This window comes from Pseudopodoces humilis, chromosome 1 (genome assembly GCF_049639895.1).
Source record: "Pseudopodoces humilis isolate 2021_Gansu_Grassland_sample_001 chromosome 1, ASM4963989v1, whole genome shotgun sequence".
NCBI lineage: Eukaryota > Metazoa > Chordata > Aves > Passeriformes > Paridae > Pseudopodoces > Pseudopodoces humilis.
The window spans coordinates 42,256,257-42,280,095 of NC_142200.1; the positions used below are offsets into that span (position 1 = coordinate 42,256,257).

The 23,839-nt window shown below is 38.5% G+C and overlaps 1 protein-coding gene across 1 annotated transcript in view; it reads right to left on the bottom strand.

Moving 5' to 3' along the window:
• Positions 1-1,225: 1,225 nt before the first annotated feature.
• Positions 1,226-23,839, bottom strand: part of ASXL3 (ASXL transcriptional regulator 3) — a 121,575-nt gene continuing 98,961 nt past the window's right edge. The window contains exons 10-13 of the mRNA XM_088058307.1: positions 15,669-15,765; positions 15,086-15,191; positions 7,349-9,290; positions 1,226-4,962 (exon numbers count right to left, since the gene is read on the bottom strand). Of these exons, the coding sequence (XP_087914433.1) occupies positions 1,285-4,962; positions 7,349-9,290; positions 15,086-15,191; positions 15,669-15,765 (5,823 nt within the window). The 3' untranslated portion in view covers positions 1,226-1,284. The remainder of the gene's footprint in view (positions 4,963-7,348; positions 9,291-15,085; positions 15,192-15,668; positions 15,766-23,839) is intronic.

A 23,839-nucleotide genomic window follows, 5' to 3' on the forward strand; every position in this document is an offset into this window, starting at 1 on the left:
TGGTGGCTAGCACATCTGGAATGCAGCTATAGTCCTGAATGTAAATACAGTACTGGATAACTACTGAAGGTTACTTTAAAGATGCAGTATCCCTTTAAAAAATATATTTTACTTCCAAATTTCTAAAAGGGGTCTGACTTCCTTTGAGAAAAAAAAGTCGGTGTTGTAAGTACTTCTAAGAATTACTTTAAAGGGCAAAATTCTCAGATGCTATTTAAATAGAGTAACTCACATAAGAGGAAAAAGAAATTATAAGCCAACTTTCAACCAATATGCAATTAAAATCTTTCCTTATTCATTCATCAGAAGAATACATCATTTTTAGGCCACAGAAAGGCTACAACCTTGAGAACAAATAACCTATGTTTGACCTTATTTTTATATATAATTGGGACTGAAAAACCTAATGGACAGATTAGAGAGACAAATATAAATAAAGACCATTTGAGTGAGAAACAGGAAGAGAAAAGAGGTTTCTAATCTCCAGCAGAGAAGTTACTTTTTCCAGACTCCACTGAAGCCAATGTGTTTCCAGTGTTGGTCCCGCTAACTCACCACACATACAAATATTTCTCAAAGAATCAACAAAGAAGAGATGATGAGTAAGATTTGAGTTCCACAGTCCCTGGCAGGCACATAAGGAAACTTCTCTAGCAATCCAAATTCCTCTTTTAAATTTCTTTTGTTAGGTGAAGTGATATATTTTAGCCCTAGATAGTGAAAGTCAATTGAAGAAAACAACTTTGTCAGCAGAAAGACTGCAAGCTGACTTAGAAGCTACGACGGTCGGCACCCCGCACCTTGCCACTACCCCACTCACACCAGTTGCTATTCAGTGTGTTATTCATTCTGCATAGTTACTCCTCTTATTACAGTGCTATTCTTCCACTGATCTTTAACCTGCAGCTCGTATCAACTATCAAACAGTGGAGAAAAAATGTGCTGCACTTTGTGCAAATAAATAGAAGCTACAAATGACATGCATTAATGCTTTTTTTTTTTTTTTTTTTTTTTTAGCACAGCAACAGAGCTCATAGATGCTTCAGTAACAAGGTTATATTTTTTTTACACTACTTCTACAGGTTTCCTCTTCTTCCCAGAAAATGGCACTCAGGCAGAATAACTAAGTTCTGAAAGCACCACGTAGAAGAAAAAAAAAAAAGTTAAAAAAAAAAATCAATCCACTAATTGCAAACCATTAGTGGCCTAAACTGTTCCCATTTCTCTGTTCCTTTGTCCTGTTCTCCCACGTTGATAAGGGATACTGCATCTTTGACTCAGCTCCTACCGCACCACCAGACAAGCTACACACAGTTTGGAAGGCCCTATGCAGTCATCATGACAGAAGGCTCCGCAGCCTTTGCACACGATCATGGCTTTCAGCCTGCAGGAGCATTTCAGTTCCAGCTCATCGGCGTTGCTGCTGTCAGCAAATTTCTGAACCGGGATCTGCGCGTTCTGGTTAGACAGGCCTGTGGCAGTGTTTGAACCACTTCCTAAAATCCCAATCGACTTCTCAATTGCAGATGCTGCCCTTTTGAAACTTGTGCTACCAAAGTGTATTGTTGGATAATTTCCACAGAGCTGCTGCTGCTGCTGCTGCTGTGGGTGCTGCGTCTGTATTTTCTGAGCAGCAAGTTGGGTAAAAGGCTTCTGTGGCTCAGAAAGTAAATAGGAAGAGAAATCTGCATTTTTTAATGCAAACGCTTTTAACTGTTCTTTCACTTCGTTCTGATCATAGGAAGCTTGTTTCATGCCCAGTTCGCAGCTGCTGCTTAAACCTTCCTCAAAAGAAATAGGTTCAGATTTTATATTGCTACAGATGCTTGCTGGCTGAGGCCAACTAAGTCTTTTAGTGGTTTCCATAGTAACTGTCGGTTGTTTTTGATCAGAGGGGACTTCTGCATTTGGGTGAGGAGGGGGAGGAGGTGGCAGGGGCGGAGGGGGAGCAGGGGGATGCGCTAATGTTTTACTCTGCAGAGTTTGAGAGGCACTGGCAATGTCATCACCTTCCTTAATTTGAATATTAGGGGAAAACACACTTCCTAGCCTCAGCTGGTTAGCTGCTGTAGAAATATTCACGTCTCCCAAACCCTTCTGTTCCAGGTGTCTGCTAAAAGCAAATGCGTTGCAGCCAGGTGGGCCTTTTGAAGTAGTTTGCAACAAAGCTGCCGTAGGAATGGGGCCTCTTGCAGCCATGGACATTTGGTAAAAATGCTGTCTGTGTGAGGTACTGGCTTCTGCGTGAAAGCTGCCATTTTTATCAATGTGAAATAAACTCTGCTGGAAACTGCATGAAGGCAACGGTCTCTTCTGCTGTTTGATCTCTGGGCTGTGAGCGATCCGGCTCTGAATGGCGTGTTTGTTAAGCCACTCCTGCTTAAATGGCTGTCCGTGCCCTAGCTGATTCATGCTGGAACTAATTACACAAGGAGCCACTTTAACATCTGTGTCCATTGACACCTTCCCAGGCTCACATTTAATTTGAGCATGTTCCCCTATAGTCCTGGCCATCCTCTTTTTCGGATGGTTTTCACGCTTTCTGATTTGTAGTGGGGCTATGCTGCCTGCTGTGAATCCTTTACCATCTGGATTAGGAGAGTTGGAAGCATGTTCAACAATATTTCTCTCGGTCACTACTGTTTTACATACTGAGGTAGTTTGCAAAGGCAAGGGAAGCCTGTTAATTTCTAGTTTGGCTCCTGATCTGGGCTGCGGCAGCACTTTTTCTAAAGGCAGATTGCCTTGCAGTAACTGTGTCACTAAGGGATTGTTGGCCTCCACTGACGACAAGCGACAGCTAGAGCCCCCGGCACTCGTAACTCTCTTTAGGGTTTCCGTTGTCAGGGACAGGGAGTCTTCCATGGAGTCTGCGATGGATGTCTTGGAGGTCTGCGGTGGCTGCACACTCGTGGCTATTTCTGCAGTCTGGGCAGGCATTTCAGGTCCTGTAAAATCCTCGGTGTCCATCCTGAAGCACTTGTCAGACTCATTAGTTTCCGATTTAACAGGAACAGCAATGCTTGTCAAAAGACTCCTAGATTGCAGTTCTGACATTTGTGTGTAACTGGAAGGTTCGCTTTTGACGTTTTTCAAACAGTTTTGCTCTGCGTATTCCTTATGCTTACCAGAAGTAAGATGGCTGACCACTGGCTGGTCTGTACTCATTGCCTCCTCATCACGCCAACAAATTCTATTGTTAGTGCTGTACTGATTGGCACAGGCAGCATTGGCTTCATTTTTCAGTGCTGAAGGACCTCTTAGTTGCTCAGCAAAGCCTTGGCTGGTATTCACCACCTCAATTAATTTATCTTGAGGAGCAAGAGGCACTTCTCGAAGACTTGAACAACCTGCCTGCAAGTTTTTGCTGTCTTGCTTTGCTGTAATGGCGATAAAGCTGGAACTGTGCTCAAGGTTTTCATTAGCGACCACTTCAGGCCTGCTTATGACAGACACCTGAGGACAGGCTATACTTTGTAAGGCAGCTTCTGTCCTTACAGGTCTGCTCTGCAGGTCAATGCTGTTCTCTGCGTTTTCAATAGAGGAAGAAAGTGACAGACTGGAATTCTGGTTTGTAGTGTGGTCAACAATGACTTTACAAGGTATAGACCTATTCATGGCAGTTTGCGTAAAGCTCAGTGGGTGAGATTTACTAGAGAGATCCATCCGGCTTCGCGCCCCAGAGCTTTTTTCTAAGAGATCAGCATTCAATTTAGTAGTGTTATCGTAAGAGCTTATTGTCACCATGTTACCAGTAAACATTGAAATGGGTGGCCTTGCAACAGAATCTGCTGCTGCAAGGGCCTCACTGCAACTTAAAGCTGACCTGACGGTAGTGTGGATGGAGACAGTGCTCTGCTCGCTACACCCAGTTATGGCTATCTTATCAGGAGGAAATCTGTTGGTAGTCCCCACTGGGGGAATTAGTACAGAACTACCAGAAAGATGATTTGGCAAGTTACTTGCAATAGATGAAGCTGGCACAGTGGCATAATGACCGGAGACTGCGTTATTCACATTGCTACTGGGTACTGGCAACCTTTTGTCATCGATGGCGTTTGATAAGACTGTGTTGTCTATGGAGACTGGTACATTACTGTTATCAATACATTTTGGTCCAACAGTTATGCATGGAGTATCAGCCCCTTGGATGGTTTTCAGCATATTTATATTACAGGCTGAGATCGCTGTGTTTGCGCTGTCAACAGACATTAACACAGAGGATTTATCAACAGAACTTGCAAAAGAAAGTTCTTTAATTGCTCCAGACATAGCAGTGCTGCAAACACACACAGAGACTGAACTTTTATTATAAAGCACTGGCACACTGTTACTTTCAGTAGAGGTAGATGAAATAATTTTCTCACACAATTGTGGCACAGGTATATTTTCATCAGAACTGTGCACAGATATCTCAGTAGCAGTTTCTGGTAATGTAGCTGTGTTAAGGGACTGCTGCAATAAAGTGGTGGTCTCACGGTGATGAGAAGACTTGTTGCTAGGGGACCTGCAGTTAGGATTAACTATAATGACACCAGTAGAACCTTCAATCTTTGTGTCAGTAGTCGTTGATATCTCCAGAGATGAGGTACTACTTTCCTTTGAGCTGAACTGTGACTTTGATTCTTTATTAGTCTGGAGTAAATGAGCTCTGGCTTGATGCTTTGCAAATAGCTTGGCCTTTGTTTGCTCCTTGATGTGTGCCAGCGTTCTTGTCTTTCCACCTTCGCATGGGGTCCCCATTGCGCCAGAGACTATGCTGGCAGCTGCTGCCACGGCTGCTGCAGCTGCAGCTTCTCTTTGGGCTCTTGCTTGCTGAGCTCTTGCTTTGATATCTGCAAGAGTTCTAGCCCCAGTGTTTCTCCCACTGCTGACTGAAGTACTTGGGGAAGCTCGAGGTTCTGGTTTAGAAACAGGTTGGCTCTTGATGATAAAAGGTGGTCCAATTTTTGAAAGCTGAATCTAAAGAAAAAGAAAAAAAAACCCAGTCAATTTTATTGAGATCATCAACTCACTAAATTAACTAGCTGTCTCTTTAAGGGTCAGAGAAAGGTAATGAAAGAAATTACTGTTAATGCAGGTAGACAGAAAACTGCTAAAACTTAATGATATTTATGCTTCAATATTTTATCATCCTCCAGCATGAATAACTGACACCTGTATTAGCCTACTCACACTGATCCTTCTGACAGGAAGAAAGATTGAACTGGACGACAACATGATGCTTATCAGACACAATTTGTCAGACCTGTTTTATATTCAGTGCATCTACCTGAGATGATCAGCAAGCCTCCTGCAGTGATACTGGACAAAAACCTGCAACCAACCCCTTCCTCAAACATGTGAAAAAGTAATGTTCATGTAGTGAACCTTTCTCCTTGGTCTCCAGTGATTAAGACATCAGGAACTGCCTGTGTTTTGCTTATAAACCAGACAACAAATCTAGCCATTAGATAGGATGCAGTGGTATCTCCATGGAGCCTGTTTCCAAATTCCATGATGGAGTATTTAAGAGTAAAAGAAGTGAGTCACTAAAGGATACGCTTTTCCTTTCCTCACTTGCATTTTTAAGAGATTCTAGAACATCCCTGGATAACTCTTACATTACTGCACTTCAAAAATTAAATCCTCAAGACTATAAATAATAAACTCACAGATAATAAAAAATTAAATACCTAGCACTTTAAGCAAAATAATAACCTGTAAAATAACCTGGAATTATTAGGATGTTTCCAATTAGGCATATAGTTTTTCAGGATTAAGAAACTTTGAACCACTTTGTAACTCATACACTCTCTCAGGATACACCAAGGCTGGCATAAAAAAATTTAAATTTCTTAAAATGGACATATGTCTACTGGCTATCCCTAGCAATAGGACTTAGTGGTTAATGCCATGACTTATCTTCTGAAAGGAACTGAGAAGAAAACTAGGTAGTATTTGTGGAAAAAGTAGTTATAAGACATGATGGGAAGGGACAGACATGTAGCAAAATGACTTAGAAAAACTGGAGTTCTTTTTCCTCCCTTAATTCCAAAGGATAGGGCTTTGTTGGTGAGATGATACAAAAGCCAAATATTTGCTATACAAAAAGCATACTAGAATTGACTGCCCACAATTCTTAAACACATTCTGCTTTGGCTTTCAGGAGCAAGTCTTTTCAGTTTCCACTTTGCATTACCAGAACTTCTAGAGCTCTAAGTGCTTGGTTATTTTTCTTCTTATTATTATAGTAATGACCTTTTTCTATTCCCTAGTGATCTATTTTCCTTTATACTTAGAGAGTTATTAGAATTTATTAGGCTAGATAGACACCTTCCAAATATGAAAGAATATCACTAAACTCAGAACGGGGCTAACTTCCAATTGCATCACTGCTCTTAAAAATAAATTAGCTGAAATATGCTTCTGCACTAGTGATTAAAGCAGTTAGTCTATTTGCCCTCCCGGCCATATTAACAACGTTCAATGACTGCAGCAGTTAAAAATAAATGCAGGAAAGGGCATTTCTGAATAATCAGGAACTAGTATTGCAAAGTCAATGGCTTAAATGCAGTAAATTGGATCTTAAATTTGGCTGATGTCATCAAGTAGGAAATTAAAAGGGTCAAATCATGGAGCCTATATATAACTGAATCTACAGAACTCTCTATTATGAAAAAGACCCTTTTCAACTGAAATATACTTTCTTACATAGCAGAATAATACACATAAAAGTGTTTGCTTAGGTGGTGTATTTTTTTTACCTTTTGCTTTGCCATTAACAAAGGTATCTATACATATATAAATTAGATACTTCCAGATCAGATCAGATAGGTCTCTGTTTCCAGTTAATTCTACAGGGAAATATTATTTTGCAGCCTATCCCAAGCCTTGAGCTTGCAAAAGGATCTTGCAAAAGGAACTATTCCAACTCTTGGTTCTCTTGTTGGATTAAGGTGCTGCTTGTTTGTTCTAAGTGCTGGTTATGGTAACATTTATTAGTCATGGTGGCTGGAGAAGACATCCACAGAAGAACAAGCACAAAATACAAATGGGCAATTAGAAAAACAAGTGCTGCATGTGACTGATGGGGAAGATCTTGAATTAGATTAAGCCATGGATCCTGGAGAGGCCTCCCACACACAAAATAAATTTTTTAGCAAAGACCCCTACCAAACAACTGTAGATGTATCTGTATCAGAAGTAATTTGGTGTTGTGGAAGTGTCACAGTACAGCAAAACCATCAGTACTAACAGCCCTTATACATCCCCAAAAAGTACAGCATGCACTGTGCCTGGACACAGTTCATAGAGGGACATAATAAACCTTTTGTTTCCAAGCTACCCTGTTTATTCATTACTTTACCTTAAGGGGTGGAACTCGGGGTTCCTCTCTGGGTGGCTGTTCTTTATCAGATGGACTTGTTGATGAAGCATTACGATTAGGTAGATCATCATCTATTCTAGCTCTCTTCTCTTTACAGATTCCAAAACCATGCTGTTCTGCTGTTTTCCTCTTTGGGATCTCTGGGTCTCTACTTTCATTTCTTGCTTCTGGTGATTTTGTGGGTTCTAAAGACCTGGAAGAATGTGAACTCTCTAGACGACTTTGGGTGCTGCCTGTTAGCTTGTGAGATTTACTTCTGCACACTTCAGAGAATGTAGCTTTCTCTAGAGATGAGGTATATAGTTTATCATGTGGCTTTGATGGAAGCAGTTCGATATTTTTGCCAAGTGATCCTTCTGATAAAACAGATACCTCTGAGGGCAAGAGTGTACCTTTCTTGTCACCTCTTTGCTGAACACTGTGATTTTTATTTTTGATCACCTCTGGAGGAGTGTGTTCTGGGATGGATGCAATGTAGGATTTCTCAATTTCGGAATGTGACTTAGATGGCTGATGACTGAGGTTTTTGCTTTGGGACTCTTCCAATACTGAAGTATCAGATATAATTTTTAGTGGACCAACTTTCATATTTTCAGGGGCACTCTGAAGCTGTTTTGGCTGAACAAGATTCTCTTCTTGAATCACCTTAGGAATGACAGAGCTTTCTTCTTTCAGAGTGGGAAGGGAGTCTTCCAACAAACAAGGTGATTTCCTTTGTTGCAGAGTAAGTCTTTCGCTGCCTGGGGAATTAGAAACTGGAGATATCTCTGACGGAAGAGGCAAACTATTTGTCACAAATGTTTCAGAAGTTAGATGAACAGAGGATACTGAAGATGTTTCTGATGTTAAAGGCAAATCAGACATTGGAGATGTTTCTGATGTTAAAGGTAAATTAGAAGCTGGTGATGCCTCTGATGTTAAAGGTAAATTTGACATCAAAGATGCTTCTGAGGTTACAGGTGAGGTGGACATGGGAGAGATTTCCGACATTAAGGGTGTGTGCAAGTTTTCATCACTGGCCTTTTGCTGAATATCACCTTCAATGTTTTCAGAACTGGACACTTCAGATGAGCAAGCTGTTTCAAGAGATGCTGGAGTACAGGGTTCCTCTGAAGTTGACTGAGTGTCTCCTCCAGGAGAGGCAATACAAACTTCTGGACTTCCAGAGGAAAAGGAAGTTTCAGAAATGCAAGCATTCCCACACAACTGTTCCTCAGGGTCGCTATGAAGCTCCATATCCACTGCAATGCCTCCACCAGTGAACAAGGAGCCTTCCAGAGCAGTACTTTGCATTTCTGGCACAATTAGCTCTTTTGCAGACTCAGAATCCTTCTCAGCTGTACCGCTGACAGAGTTTGTGGATGAAGCTGATTGTGCTGGTGATATGCAATCCTCCAGCTGATCTATCACAACTGACATCTCCTCCTGAGGGCATTCTGTCTTCAACTCTACTTTAATTTCAATGCGAGATACAGTATCAGTTACATCATTCATAACGACACAGGACTCAGTGCTGTCTGCAAGCTGTACTGCCTCTGTCTCCTCATTTGTGCCAGCTGGACTTACAGATTCCTCAGAAAACTCATGTTCTGGCTTATGGTTCTCCTCTTGGCATTCACAAATACTTGTCTCGACCTCTTCAGCAATTTCCTCCTGAATGACTGATTCCTCAGGTATCAGTATATCCTCAGAATCTGCTGTTAGATCCTTGACAGGAACCTGTTCCATATTACAATGAGATGGACTGTAATCTCTGTCTGGTAAAGGTGGAACTTTATCGCCTTTCTCCTCTTGATCCTCAAAGGTTGCTTGCTTAGAAGGACCAGGTGTGCCAGAAGATCCGCACAAAGAATTGCTTTCATCTTCGTCATTGTTCTGCACTGCAGTGAGCTTTGTTGATTCTCCTCTTGACATTCCCAACCTAAAGAAAAACAAAAATAAAATAGGTATTTCAATCACATTAAGGATAAGGGAATAGGCTAACCTTTCTGACCCACTTTTTTTATTTCAAAACAATATGTATTTTCTAGTTTAAAATAGTGGCTTGCTTAAGTGGTGGCTAAATAATTTATATACAGTTTTATGTATTTTGGAAACCTAACTACTGAGATTTTCTTACAAGTGCTAAAAAACATGAATATTTTTAATATAAGTAATCTCTCTGTTTACATTCTTGGTTTTTTGGGGGGGGTGAGGGGTTATTTTGTTTTGTTTTTTGTTTTGTTTTTTTTTTTTTTAAATACCAGCACAATATTGCAACACTGGTACAGCATCCATTGCAGAAGAAATGCGCAACTCCATCTTCTTCTAGTGGGAACAGTAATAAAGGAAATCCCTTTTTCCCTCCTTCACCTGCTTTTAGGGCCAACACAGACAGCAATATGGCAGAAGTTTAACATTCTCAAGGAGCTAAAAGATACATATTTACAATCTGTGCATTCATTCTCAGGCATGAAGTGCAAAATAACCATATATGCTATGCATGCTTTTGAAGATTTTCTTACCTTTGATCCTGAACATACTAGTTTAAATAAAGTTGCATTACTTCAGCAGAATTAAAAAAATCTACAAAAAAACCCAAATCAAAACTAAGGCCAAGAGATGAAAAAAATTTATTTTTTCTAAAAAATGTATATGCTCTGACATCCTCATTTCCTTCTATGGCCAGTGGGAGTACAGACGTTCAGCATCTTTAGTTAGATTTTCCTAGCAGACTTTACGCCTCAGCAATTCCATAATAGTAGAAAATACACAAAAGCTTGGTGGGAGGCCTTAGAAGAAATTTCATGGTCTTAAGGATCTTCTAATCTCCTAAACAGATCTCTGTTATCATTTTAATCAGAAAATAAAGAATAAAATGGAAACAAGCAAGCGTAAAAGATATTCAGAAGCTATGGAAGCGAAATTGCTTGTCAGTGTGTAGCCAGAGGATACAGAGATACAAAGGCCTATTCAGATGAAAGCACAGAACACGAAAAAAACCAAAATCTGTGGTTGAGCATTTTAAAAATACTGAACAGACGTATTACAGTGAGAGCTGTAAACACAAAAAATCCCCCCAAACCAACCCAGCCTAGAACTGGCATCCCAAAAAGCACGCTTAATTATTAGTATTGTCTACCACTAGACACTGTTAATGAACAAAGTCTCCCTATGCTATCAATACACTGAGGAAGGATCCTCTAGAGAGCAATTCAGAGCAGCAAATTCACAAATCCCATGCTGAATGCATTTCAGAAGATGTGTCTTTCTTCTGTGTAGACTATACACAATACAGTCTAAGTATAGGTTATAAGTTTAGGTGAGCAAAGTTTAGTTTACCAAGGTTTTGGTAGTAACTTCCTCTAAAATTCCTTAAAGTTATCTCAGGAAAATGAGAAGGGAAAAAAAATCCACTCCATTACCGAAAACTGAATCAATGGTCTATTTTCTCTAGCTGGGTTACATCATGAAAAGATATTGCTCGATGGTTATCTTTATGGATTGAAAATCAGCAAAGGAATGAAGGACAGGATAAAGGTGAATGAAAGTGTCACACAGACACTATACAAATACACACATTCTAGTAACATATTGAAGATAAATAACTGTAAGGTAAATAAGATAAAGCAGATTAAGGCCAGCAGAACATGGACTGAATCTTAATATTTTTTTTCAATATTGGAAATACTTCTATGTTGAAGAAGAAACTGAAATAAAGAAAAAGGCTTTCTAAAGAAGAAGGCTCAAGATCAGCATGTTTAAGGAAATCTAAGATTGCAAAATAAACAGCTGATCTGTCTTCTCCCTTAGAGAAAAATCCCCCAAAGTTCACAAAACAGCACAAAAATATAAGTGCAGCAGCAAGCATATTTCTATGAATGTGCTAAGGATAGGATTCAACTGGTAAAGTAACGGCACTCAGTCATCCAGTGAAAAAAACCCAGAAAAGCTAAGAAAGGATATATGAATGCTGATATTCTAGTGCTGTGATAAGTAGTACTAAGGGGAAATAAAACCGAAGTAAGGAAAGGATTAAATCAGCAATAAAATTTGGAGGTGGTCTACCAAAAATTAAAGCTTTGATCTAGCTGATAAGTATTATCCTGACATGTAACTCTCAAAAGTGAGAAAAGAAACACTATATTGACATAATAGAGTATAGCCCTTGCAATCTTGGGGCAACAAGCCAGAAGAATGTGGATTTCTAGCAACATGCATCAACTGATCTTGGATAAATGACTGCAGAATAAGATCTTGTATTTTGAAGAAAGTCAGAGAGAGGAAAAATGAACAAACACGAGGAAGTGGAAAAAGAACAAAAATGGATGGAAGTAAACTGCAACTGACAGTGCCCGATAAACAGTCTGGGTACAGATAAGAGCAAAACACAAGATGCAATGTTTAGAGCTAACAGGGAAAAAGCACTCTAAAGTCTTTGACTGCCATCAACTGTGGAGTGTATAAAAATGTTTGCAGAGATTCTGCATCTATTAACGGTCCTTCTTTAAGCAGAAGGTGAGAATTGTATTTACTTATGGAATATTAGAAGATCAAATTCGCTTAAGTCACAGCAAAAATACTACTCTGATTGTAAAGTGAGCAAGTTAGCCTGCAAGACATTCATTTTGCAGGCAACACATGTGAGAAACAGCTCAGGGAAGCTTACAGATTCTGATAGTTCAGTCAAATCAACATAGCTAAAAAGAGACAAAGCCAAACCATACTGAAAGCTAGTTTAAAAACCAAAGTGAAAAAAGGTAAGAGAATCACAGAATCCCAGGATAACCTGAGTTGAAAAGGATACACAAGATCACTGAGTCTAACTCCTGCCCCTGCACAGGACTGCCCCATGAACCAACACAAGGTGGAAGCTACAGCAAAAATCTGTCATTCAGTCAGTAAACAAAGAGGAAAAGCACTAAAGTCAAGACAGTACATCTCCCTACATAACAGCCAAGCAGAAGAATGCAAGTGAAACAATGCAAGCAGGGGAAAGGGCAGGGGGGACCAGATTCAATACTTCAGACAAAATGGAAATTATGTGGAATATGACATTTTGTATAACAATGTTGATGTCAGAGCCCTATGAAACCAAATGACATGTATCATCACAGACTGAGCAATTATCTGCCAAGCACTATGGTATCCAGCATTCAGTGAGCACAGCAGGACTGCTGGCTCTGCAGAATTATGAGCATCATTCTCTGTGCATGTGACAGTCATTTTTGATTGAGGAACTCCTGCATTGCTGGTAATAAACTTCTTGAGGAAGGCCATATATACCAGCATCTTACACAGTCCTTTCCTCTACGAAAGGTTAGTCACCGACTCTTCTCTTGATTTGCGTAATGAAAAGCCATTATCTGAATGGCTAATGGTTCTTCATCTGAAAACCTAACTAGTATTTTTTTTAATACTAAAAGGATCAACACCTGGACTAAACTGAAGTCTCAAAGCTGTTTACTAAGAAATTAAGCACTTTACAATAAGACAGTCTGACACATTAAGAGCCTAGAATTTCCCTTATATGTAAACATATAGGTATCTTTAAATATATTTTTTAGGTATCTTAAAGATAAAGATATAAAGGTGCTGTAGAAAAAAATACACCGGGGGAAAGCATCTAGCAAGGGTGCACAAAATAAAACACTGAAACGGATCTGTCCATTTCTTGGCTTGTTTTCACTACATTTCCCAGTGGTCCAAGGCAGTGGATTGTGAGAAGCAGTAGTGTTACTACAGAAACATTTTAGTTTAAGATAATCAGTTATATGAAGGGTTCCCTGTGCCCTGGATTTCTTAAGTGAAGAACATCTGACAGCAAAACTAAGACAACTTATGCAACGATGGTTCCCACGGAACAATTTTTCTGCCAAGTATTATGCATTTGATTAGTAGACAGTGAGGTAGATTGAGAACTGACTGAATGGCAGATCCCAGAGAGCAGTAATCAGTGACTCAAGGTGTATTTGGAGGCCCATTACAAGTGGTGTTCCCCAAGGTTCAATACTGGGCCCAATATAGTTTAACTTGCTCATCCATGACTTGGATGAAGGGGTAGATGCCTCCTTACCATGTTCACTGACAACACAAAACTGGGACAAGTGGCCAATACACCAGAGCCTGTGCAGCCCTTCAGACGGACATTGACAGGTGGGAGAGACGGGCAGAGAACCGTCTGAAATTCAGCAAATCCAAGTGCAAAGTCCTGCATCTGGGAAGGAATAACTCCAGGCACCAGCACAGGCTGGGGGCTGACCTGTTGGGAAGCAGCTCTGCAGAGGGCATGGGGGTCCTGGTGGACAACGAGCTGTCCATGAGCCAGCAGTGCCCCTGTGGCCAAGATGGCCAATGGGATCCTGGAAGCATTAGGAAGAGCATTCCAGCAGGTTGAGGGAGGTGTTCCTGCCTCTCTGTTGTGCCCAGGTGGAGTGCTGTGTCCAGTTCTGGCTCCTTGGTACAAGACAGACATGGAGCTTCTAGAGATGGTCCAGTGGAGGGCAACAAAGATGATTAAGGGGCTGGAGCATCTCTCTCAGGAGGACATGCTGAGGGAGCTGGGCCTGTTCAGTCTTGAGAAGAGACAACTGAAAGGAGACCTCATCAATTTCTGTAAGTACCTAAAGGGAGAATGTCAAGAGGATGAAGCCAGGCTCTTCTCAGTGATGCTAGGCAATAGGACAAGAGGCAACAGGCAGGAACTGAAAAACTGCCTGAATGCAACCCTGTGTCATGTGCTCAAGAATGACCCTGTTTGAGCAGGGAGCTTGGACCAGATGAGTGACTGCGGTCCCTTCCACCCTTACCCATTCTGTGGTTCTGTGATATGATTAAAGAATACTTTAAAATAAAAAGAAAAAATCAGTAATTCTTAAATAGCTAGTTTATATTTTATAATAAATTCTTAGTATTTTTAAAACCAGATGTATAATTCTAAGTATTGATGAATTTGCTTTTAAAAATGATTTCTAAAATGAAAATTATTGGATTTTGAGAAAACATGAATCTCCTTAAATTTTGGGTTTTTTTAAAATAATGAAGATAAGCACTAAATCTTCAGCTGCTGAAGAATGCCATCTCTGTATCATCCTCATCAATGAAATTGTGCTGACTCACTCCAGTTGTGCACCTGGAGTGATACTATATTTAATTTTAGTCAGTTAAAGGTATTTATTTATTCTTTGCATCTCACTCCTAAAATTAGATTAGTCATTGTCACTTCCGTTTGTCTCTAACTAATACTTCTTCTATGTCATATATTCCTCTCAGGCCAGGGGCCATCTCAATCAAAAAATAAAAAACTATTTGATTTTAGTAACTTTGCAAGTAGCTTAGAAAAAATAAAACAAATTAAAACATATTGCAGAAATAATGCTACTGGTCTTCTCATCCGTAGAAGCTGTATTTATATTTTACAGGAGGGAGGAATTACCCTAATGCCATCTTTTAAAAGATAATTAAAAAATATTCACATGCTTGTGTCTTGAGCTCTCTTTGGAATGAATTTTTAAGCACGAGTTATGACTCCCTAAAAATGCAATTGTAATGCAACTGCAGACACGCAACTATAATTCTACCCACAATGTCTTATACTGGAGAATGACTGCTCTTGATAACTGCTTTATTAAGTTTTACAGCATATGGCCATGCTATGTGAGGCATAGAATTATATTTTCATTTCCACCTAAAAGAAAATATAAAAAAAACCCTCCTTTTATTTGCTTCAGTACTTACTTTTCACCATAAAACCTTTCAAAGAATTTTTCTTTCCAAGGTTCGGTTTTCTTTTCCTTTTCAATCTCTTGTCTGATGCGCAACTGCATTTCTGGTGTAAATTCTCCTAAAAAACAATACTAACATATTGAATAAAAGTTGTCGAGGATTAATTCAATATGGGCAATTATAAATTGCGGATACAATGATGATGTCCAGTGACTTCTGATACAGTCACCCAACAATGCCAAATGAAAATAATGAAAACCGAAAGGGAGAGTGACATAGAAAGATTTAATTTACCATATACCATCAGTATTTCAAAGGTATATTGGAAGGGTTTAGTTGCATGCATTCACGTTTCCAAGGCTGACAGGGATGAAAATACTTGTGCCTTTTTTTTTGTTAACTGTCAAAATAAGCTGCCACAGCAAGCTGCAAAAATGTACTCTAAATTCAAAATGGAATCAGCAATTTCTCTTTCGCTGAATTACCGGTCTATTACAGTTTCTATTCTAAAAGTATTTCTCAAATGTAGAAAAAGAGACATTCTTCATAAAAAACAATTAACCTTGGGCAAACCTGAGAGCAAGCAGAGAGTTACCTTCTGCCAGCCGCTGTTTCCACCCTTGCGCTGCATATGCGAAGAACTCGTTATTTAGAGCGGAGCTACTGAGGCGCAAAACTCCATCGCTCCCCATCTAGAAAATAAGCCGATGGTAGCAGAAGATAGTGTCAGAAACAGTGTCAGCTAAGATCACATCAAAACAGAGTTTCAATTAGGGGAAATGGGGGAAGTGTAGGCAGTGGGAAGAACAAAATGACTACTACTAGAACAGCATTTTCACGATAGTCGTTACTGGAAATGGAAGTGAACTAATCCAGCATCAATGTGCTCTCTCCAGTCATAAGTGTTACTGATGATAACTCAGTTCACAGCTGATTGATGTGCTTTAATCACAGCCCTGTCTTGAGACTATGTCTAGAGGCATTGTATGCAATCAAAAATCAAGATCATTATTGTAGCTGTGCATCTGCCTGTAATATGGTACAAAACAAATTAATTAAATGTAATAAAGACAGTAACTTTGCTGTTTCTAAATAAACCTAATACTCATGTTAGCTAATAAGCTGTATTGGCCAAAGTGTGGATGACAGGCATCAGTTCTTAACAAAAGAACTGATGAAAACTCAGCACTGAAACTGAAAAGAAGCTCTAGTCATAATTTTATAGGCATCAAAAATTAAATCTGTGGAAGAACATTAGAATTATTGGTATCTTCTACACCTGCCAAATATTCAATGATAAGACAACATTAAAAATCTTAATCACAGTATTTTCTACAACAATTTTTAAAAGCAATCCAACTATTGAGCTGTCTTTTACCATAAAACATAATATATATTTTCAGGTTTGTGAGGATATTTCTGTTTCCAAAGGAATTCTAATAATTGAAAGAAGTAATTATATGAAACAAATTAGCAGTGGGTATCACCTCTAGCATAATAAATAGACAGTTAAAAAAAATTAGCAAATTAAAAAGTGAGGAAACAGCAGTAAAGATAATGTTGCTAGAACAAACACTCTCACTATTTTATTCCCTTCCAGGTAAGTTAGAGATAAATGTTTGACAATACTATTTGTAATCTAGCAGTAAAATCCAGCACATTTTCCAGCATATTAACAGATGTTTTAGCTAAGTAATATCCCCTAGTTCTCAGTGCCTGTTTCAAACAAGAGCCAGAAACTCACAGGCATGCCAGAAACACTGAATGATATTTCGATGTAGCTATTTCATGGAGCTCTACATTTCACTGACAATACAGGCCCTATTTCGAGAAGTCTTTGCTAATTTACTTGTTGCCTAGTTGACATCTTGTCCCACAATTCTCTCAGAGGAGAAAACCAGAAAAATGTGAAGTAGTATCCAGAGAAACAGCAATTAGCATGGAGTCTGAAAAACAGGCATTGCTAAAGGCATTTGATTACAGTAAGAAAATAAGACATGTGTGGTACAGAGTTCCTCAGCAGAATATGAACCTCCAGAACTGCTGCCTGTGCTTTCCTGCTATATGGCATTGTTTTGCCAACATGTCATAGAAGTTGGATTTAAGTGGGTTGGATATGTAACGTTTCTATACATCTCATGATGTGGGTTATGGAACGCATGCATATTAATTGCAGGTAGGCTATGACTAATGCTGAGACTAGAGGAAAACTGGAATGAAACAGTGAAACGTTTCTTGCAGCAGAAGCAGCAAGATAATAAAACCAGTGAGGTGAGAAAGGCGATAAAGAACATGTACCTATTGTACAAATCAAACTACTATGCCACATTATCTTCTTCCTGCACAAATTAATTTTGCCAGAAATACTTAAATTCCACAATTAATACATTAAAGAAGGATTTTTAAATACCAGTCCCTCTTGCACTTAACAAACAAATTAGTATACTGTCAAAACCACCACTTACACAATTTTCTAGAAAGGTCAGATGCAAAGTCACAAAGAAAAGAATCACAACTTACTCAACAAACAACCCTTTGTTCCTCTAAGAAAGGTGCTGAAGCTACCTTAAACTTCAACATAAATAGAGATGAAATGGAAACACTCACTTGCCAACGTACGTTCTACTCCAATCTTCATTAAATTCAACAGTTTTTCTCTAAGCAGTGTTTTGCGAAAAAGAGTCATACAGACATTAAATTCTAATAATATTTAACCACATTTAACTGCAGGCTGTGTCTGAAAGGAATGGACCTCCTGAAACTCCATGGCTCAGCTGATGACAAACAGTGTAGCCGTATCATCAGCCAGATCAAAAGATCTCATTGGAAAGTAATGATTTGTGGACAATAATTTTCTGTTAAATGACCAAAATTATTCAACTTGTTCTAAGGTTACACCTCTATTAGATTTCATGCAAAGCTGGAATGTACCACAATAGGTGGAAAGAGATTGCCACTTGTCAGCAGCAATCCACTATCAGATTGCATTAAACATAATGTGAAACTGCAGCCAAGTGTGATTGAGCTATTTCACCGGGCTGCATAAATGAAGAGCATTATAAAAACTGCCAAGTTATATTACCATGTGAATACAAGAAGAAGAGTATTAGCTTTATTGTAGCTCTGTTTTTATAAGGACAGGAGAAAAGCAAGCTTTGCAGGAAGAGTTACCCCACCTTTTATTTTTGTTGGCTAATATACTTCAGAAAAAAATTCTATGCTTCTGGGTGCAAATTTCTTAACAAAATTTCAAAAAAGAAACTGTGAACCCCAAGCAAAATGCTAGGAAAAGGTCCAAAAAAATTCAACTGTGATCTAGTTCACCTGAAAAAAAAGCACAGGCTGGAAATTCAGAAAATAAAGCAAATGTTAGCAAGGTCATGGGTAAAGGTAATTAGTTCTTGTGGACCAGAAAAAAATGCCAAGTAGTAAGTATCTGTAAAACAAAAAAAGGAAGGGGAAACAATCTCCTGAAAGAATAGCAAAAATAGCAAAAAGGGAGAACTATATTGCTTACCTAAGAAGAAAAAATATTATAGGTCAACTAATGATGGAATAACAGCCCATTTGTGAACTGTATCAAAAAATGGATGTGTACTGACCACTTTAGGTATGAACTGCAGCAGCTTACAAATACCAGGGAACTATGTCCTGATGACTGAAAAGGTGATGTTAAAGATGCTTAGGTTAAGAAATGTAAGAACAACAAACTAAACATGAAGTCACTGACTGACTGCATGATAGTCATTGCCACTGATGAGCTGTCAGAGAAGGGTCTTTCCAGAGGTGTGCGTTCATGGGTCCACATAATTCATGGAAGATTTATGTAGTTAGAACAACCAAAATCTAAACACAGGAGCATCTAATGATACAGAAGGTGGAAACACACCAATTAATTAGAGGAGAAGCTTACAATGATCTATTTTAACATGACATGAAAGAATCATTTCAGGCTTTAACATTATAGAGTGATGTATGAAACTAGACATCATTATCTAGACTTGTTACACATATGGATACTAATGTTAAAAATGGAAGAAATAAAGAGTTGTACAGCCCCAGTGACTTTGCCCAACTTGCCCTATGAATTTGAGATCAAAGAGAACATTTGCTGGGAATGGAACAGGAAGGATTTATTCAATCAGAAAAAGCTCGGAGAGAAAAGGATGAGGACAAAAACGCCAAAGAAACTCATAACGGCCAAAGAGATAAAGCAAATTAAACAGAAATTTTGGAAATGTTACATAAAGAATAAAGCACTATGCAGAGAGTGGATATCACTACCCAAACTAAATTAACAAAAAGTTCAATTGTTTAGCCATTTTCAGTTCATTTAAAGATTTCTACACAGTGAAAAACAGATTGAATAAATTGGGACAGAAAAAACCCAAGTAATTTTATATCTAGTTGTTTTGAAAGAGTGCAACAGAAACAACAAAACTAAAAAATATGTTTTATGCTTTTTCTCAATACCCTAGCCATGAGAAATCAGGTTAACATCTTTTACTCTCTGTTAAACTTTGAAAGACTAAGAGGTCATCCTTCTACAGTGTTAGTTAACAACCTCTACTGAAATATTTTCTTACTTCACCTGGAGAATGCACTCTCACCTGAATCAACAAGTTAAAGTGGAAATTTTGAAGCCATGGAGTGCATTCATTTCTCTAAGCTCTGATGATAGAGACAGCACAATTAACCACTAGCTTTAAATTAGAATTTGGAGAAACATGCCAATAAAGCAGTTCTTAAATACACTGTTAATTTTTACGGTATTTAAAAAATGCTGTCCAACAGAGACTGTGTTAATGAGCTGGAACAATAAACATTTCTTGGAAAGTTTATGTTTTATTCTGTTGGGCTCTACATTTCTGGGTTTTTCTGATTAAGCACAATGCTAGAATTATGTTTTCTAATTAATACTTTCATGCAGAATTCACAATGGCTTTTGAAAGTTTTATTGAAAGCAAACAAAAAACCACTCAACCCCAAAACATTTCTGTTAAAACCCAGCATCTATTTGCATTACAAAGCAAATGTCAAACACTCTTATCAGAACAAACTGAGTAACCTTTCTAGAACAACTACTTCAATTATTTTCCTCCAAATTTCACTGAAAATTCTCTTCTGAAATAAGGCAGGGACTATTTTTTTAGCTCAACCTGAAGATGCACATTGGTGTTTCATGAGCATACAACAATTACTGCATAGTAGGTTAACTGGTAGGTTATCTGATTTTGGCTAGAATCTTGAAAGACAAGGAATCAGTCAATCTATTATTTCCATATGTCTTTCAAATTACTCAAAATCCTCCTAATGTATTTACAAAATTCCTAATGATCCACAGTACACAGTTCTCGTGTAGTACACCATATTTCTTACATGAAAACTTATGTGTGAATATCATGCCATTTGACTAGAATTATAGAATATTTTGAGTTGGATGAGATCTTTTCAAGGTCGTCTAGTCCAACTCCTCTGCAATGAGCAGGGGCACACTGAACTATCAGAGGGACACATTCACCATCAGGTGTCTCAGAGCCTCATCCAGACTGACCTTGAAAGTTTCCAGCATGAGGCACCTACCACCTCTGTGGCTAACCTGTTCCAGTGTTCTATCACCCTCTTCATAAAAGCCTTTCTTCCTTTTATCTAATCTGAATCACTGTCCTTCAGTTTAAAACCATTACCCCTCAGTCCCACAGCAATAGGCCCTGCAAAGAAGTTTTTCCACATCTTTTTACAGACCCAGCCATTCCAATTCTCTCAGCCTTACAACAAAAATACCAAACAAAACCAAAACAAACCAACCAAAAATACAAAAGCAATCAAAAAAATCAGCAAAGGAAGTGAAGACTCATCCAAATGAAGGGTGCAATACCACTCATTTTTTTATACCCTTTCTAAAAATTGCTGCTAACTCTATATTTTATCTCAGGTGAAGTACAATCCTATAATTCACATCCTTTCCCAAAGATATGTAAAAGAAATTATCTACAAAAGACGGTAGATATGAGAAAATACGTTTTGACTTCTTTGCTTTAAAGCTTCCAAATTACTACAAATGAAAAATTTAGGAGTAATTATGTCACACTCAGGAAACATTATATTCTATTTATGTGTGCAGACAGACTGCTGTTTTGTAATGCAAATTTGTAACAAATTAGATTCTCCAGTGCTGGACACCAGCATTCCATTGACCTGTGATTATTGTACAGTGCAGATGGAGCATCTGAAGAGGCAGCAGCTTTAGTGACTGACATTCTGAAGGCAGACAGTTTAGAGAGCTTTGTGCTCAAGTATTGACTTGATCTACATCACCTGAAATGAGGGAACAAGAACAACAGAGACTGTGTGATGAACCTCAGGAAGGTGTTGGTAGGTATGATACCTGCAAAACCTACAGTTCATGATGTCCCTCCACCTCCACCCTAAGAATATTGCGAGAAATGAGACTGAGTTGATCAGAAGGGACAAGGAGGCTGTAGGAATCATCAGCATCAGAACCTAGGGATCTGTTGATATTTTTACCAGCAGCAATAGATGTATACTGATAATGAAGTGGTGGTTTAATAGATACTATAGGAAGAATGGCTTTGTCATCTTCAACATGTGATGATGCCCCAAAAAGGTTTAGAGATATGGCAATAGATAAACAACGATTGAAAACAGCTCCTGAGGAGGAAAGGAACATGCTCTACAGACTGACTTGCTTATTTCTTTAAAATTTGAACGCCGTATTTATATACACAGCCCAATGGGCAAATCAAATTCAAATAAATCCTGTTCTGTGATCCACTGCCAAAGCAATTTTTATAAAAGGAAGGGTTGAAGAGGATAATGTGATGGAAGTGGTACATTTATTTCAGTCTTTAATGGGTGAACACTCATGCAAGATGTGCAAATGGTACGTAGGAGGACTTGGAAGATTTGGCTGACAATAGACATTTTTGACTTAACTTGCAAAAGGATGATCTGATAATTCATGACTGATAGTAATATAAAAGATTATGCTTGTTTGTGAAAAAAGAAGAAAAGGGAGACAAAAGAATTTTAAAAGTGTGATTTAACTAGGCATACTTTCATAAATGCAGAATTAGTAGGAAGAATCCTGAAGAACACAGTGCTAGTGAAAAAGGAGTTAAAAAAACTGTCACAGTTCTTTAAATAAACAATGCTGACCACATGGAGTGCAAAGCCTCCCGCAAAGGAGTAATGGAGATTGTAGAATAAGACCACATTGTCTTTGTTAGGATCTCACTGTTGATCTCACAGCATGTAGGGAACGGAAACGAGGTCAACTTACTAAGCAAGAATACCACAGCAGAACATAATATAATGGGCCAAAATTAGACACAGTTGGAAGGGGACACATCAAACTCCAGAAGAAATAATTCTGTAAGTACTTTAAAAGCAAGAAGATGATGAAAGAAAAAGTCCACTGTGCAACACTGGGGGAAAACTAGAGGAATACAAAGTTAATATTAAAACTTCCTTTTTTTTTGTATGAATCTTCACCAGAAATCTACTGGGTTGAGGTGCTTAATACAATTAATACCAGCAACAAAAGGCAAAGGGTCAGAACTGACCTTGAACAGGCAAGGAGCTCAACAAGTATTACTTAAATGCATTCAAATCATCTGAGCTTGATAGTCTATCTTGTTAAATGCCCAGATATGAATCTATTTCAGAACTGTTAAAAGATGGATTTTGAAAAAATGATAAGTACAAATGCAAATTATACATGCCAGTTACACATAAATAGCACATATATATCACCTGTGTCTACAGAAAGGAACAGGAAGAGCTAAGGACTTACAGACTTAGCCAGCTTCAGAATTCCATGGTCTATGCACAGACAACCCATTTTTTTTGTGATACTCTAGGCTGTCCTTAGACACTGATATGGGCACATTCTGAGCAGACACAACCCAGAATCTACATGGGACCTTTAGTATTTTGAAGAAGTTAGATGCTCGCCTCTCAGCTGACCCAAGAAACCCATGCTTAAATACCTTGCTTCTTCCCCCTGTCTTCATCCTCCAGAAAACATGTGCAATGGTTAAAGCACAAGATAGAATCATAGGATCATTTAGGTTGGAAAAGACCTTTAACACCATCTAGTCCAACCATTAACCCAGCACTGCCAAGGCCACCACTAACCCATGTAAGCTATCACACCATACACAAGTGCCTGAAAATTAACCAGGATTTGAGCAACAGCCAACACAGATTTGTCAGAGTAGGTTACATCAGATCAATCTATTTTCTCTCTGACAGCATAAAAGGCCTTGTGATAGAAGAGAATCAGCACAAGTTGTGTATCTTGATTGTAACAGTGTTGCTTAACATTTTCTTAAGCAAAGCCAGGATATATAAATTATAATTAGGTCACAAAAGAGCTACTCGGAACTCTTTACTTAGGGAACTATTGTTTATTTATTATCAACTGGGAGTCTGTGTATTCAGAAGCATGATAAAAAGATGGAAGTAATTTGAAAATACTATCAGTCAGAGAGCATGTACAGAGAGCATCAGAATCATCTTGATAGTTTTGTGAATTACTTTGGAAACAACAAGGATAAGCAGGGCATTGCAATAGTGGCAAATGCAAAGTTTGACACTCTTGTATAATACAGAGCTAGAGAAATGCAAAATGAGGAAAGAAAGTGGCTATGCAATGGTTCTATATGAAAGTACCTGTATTGATGGACTGTTCACAAACTGAATATAAGCCAACCTTGCAATTGCAAAGAAGGTGAGCACAAT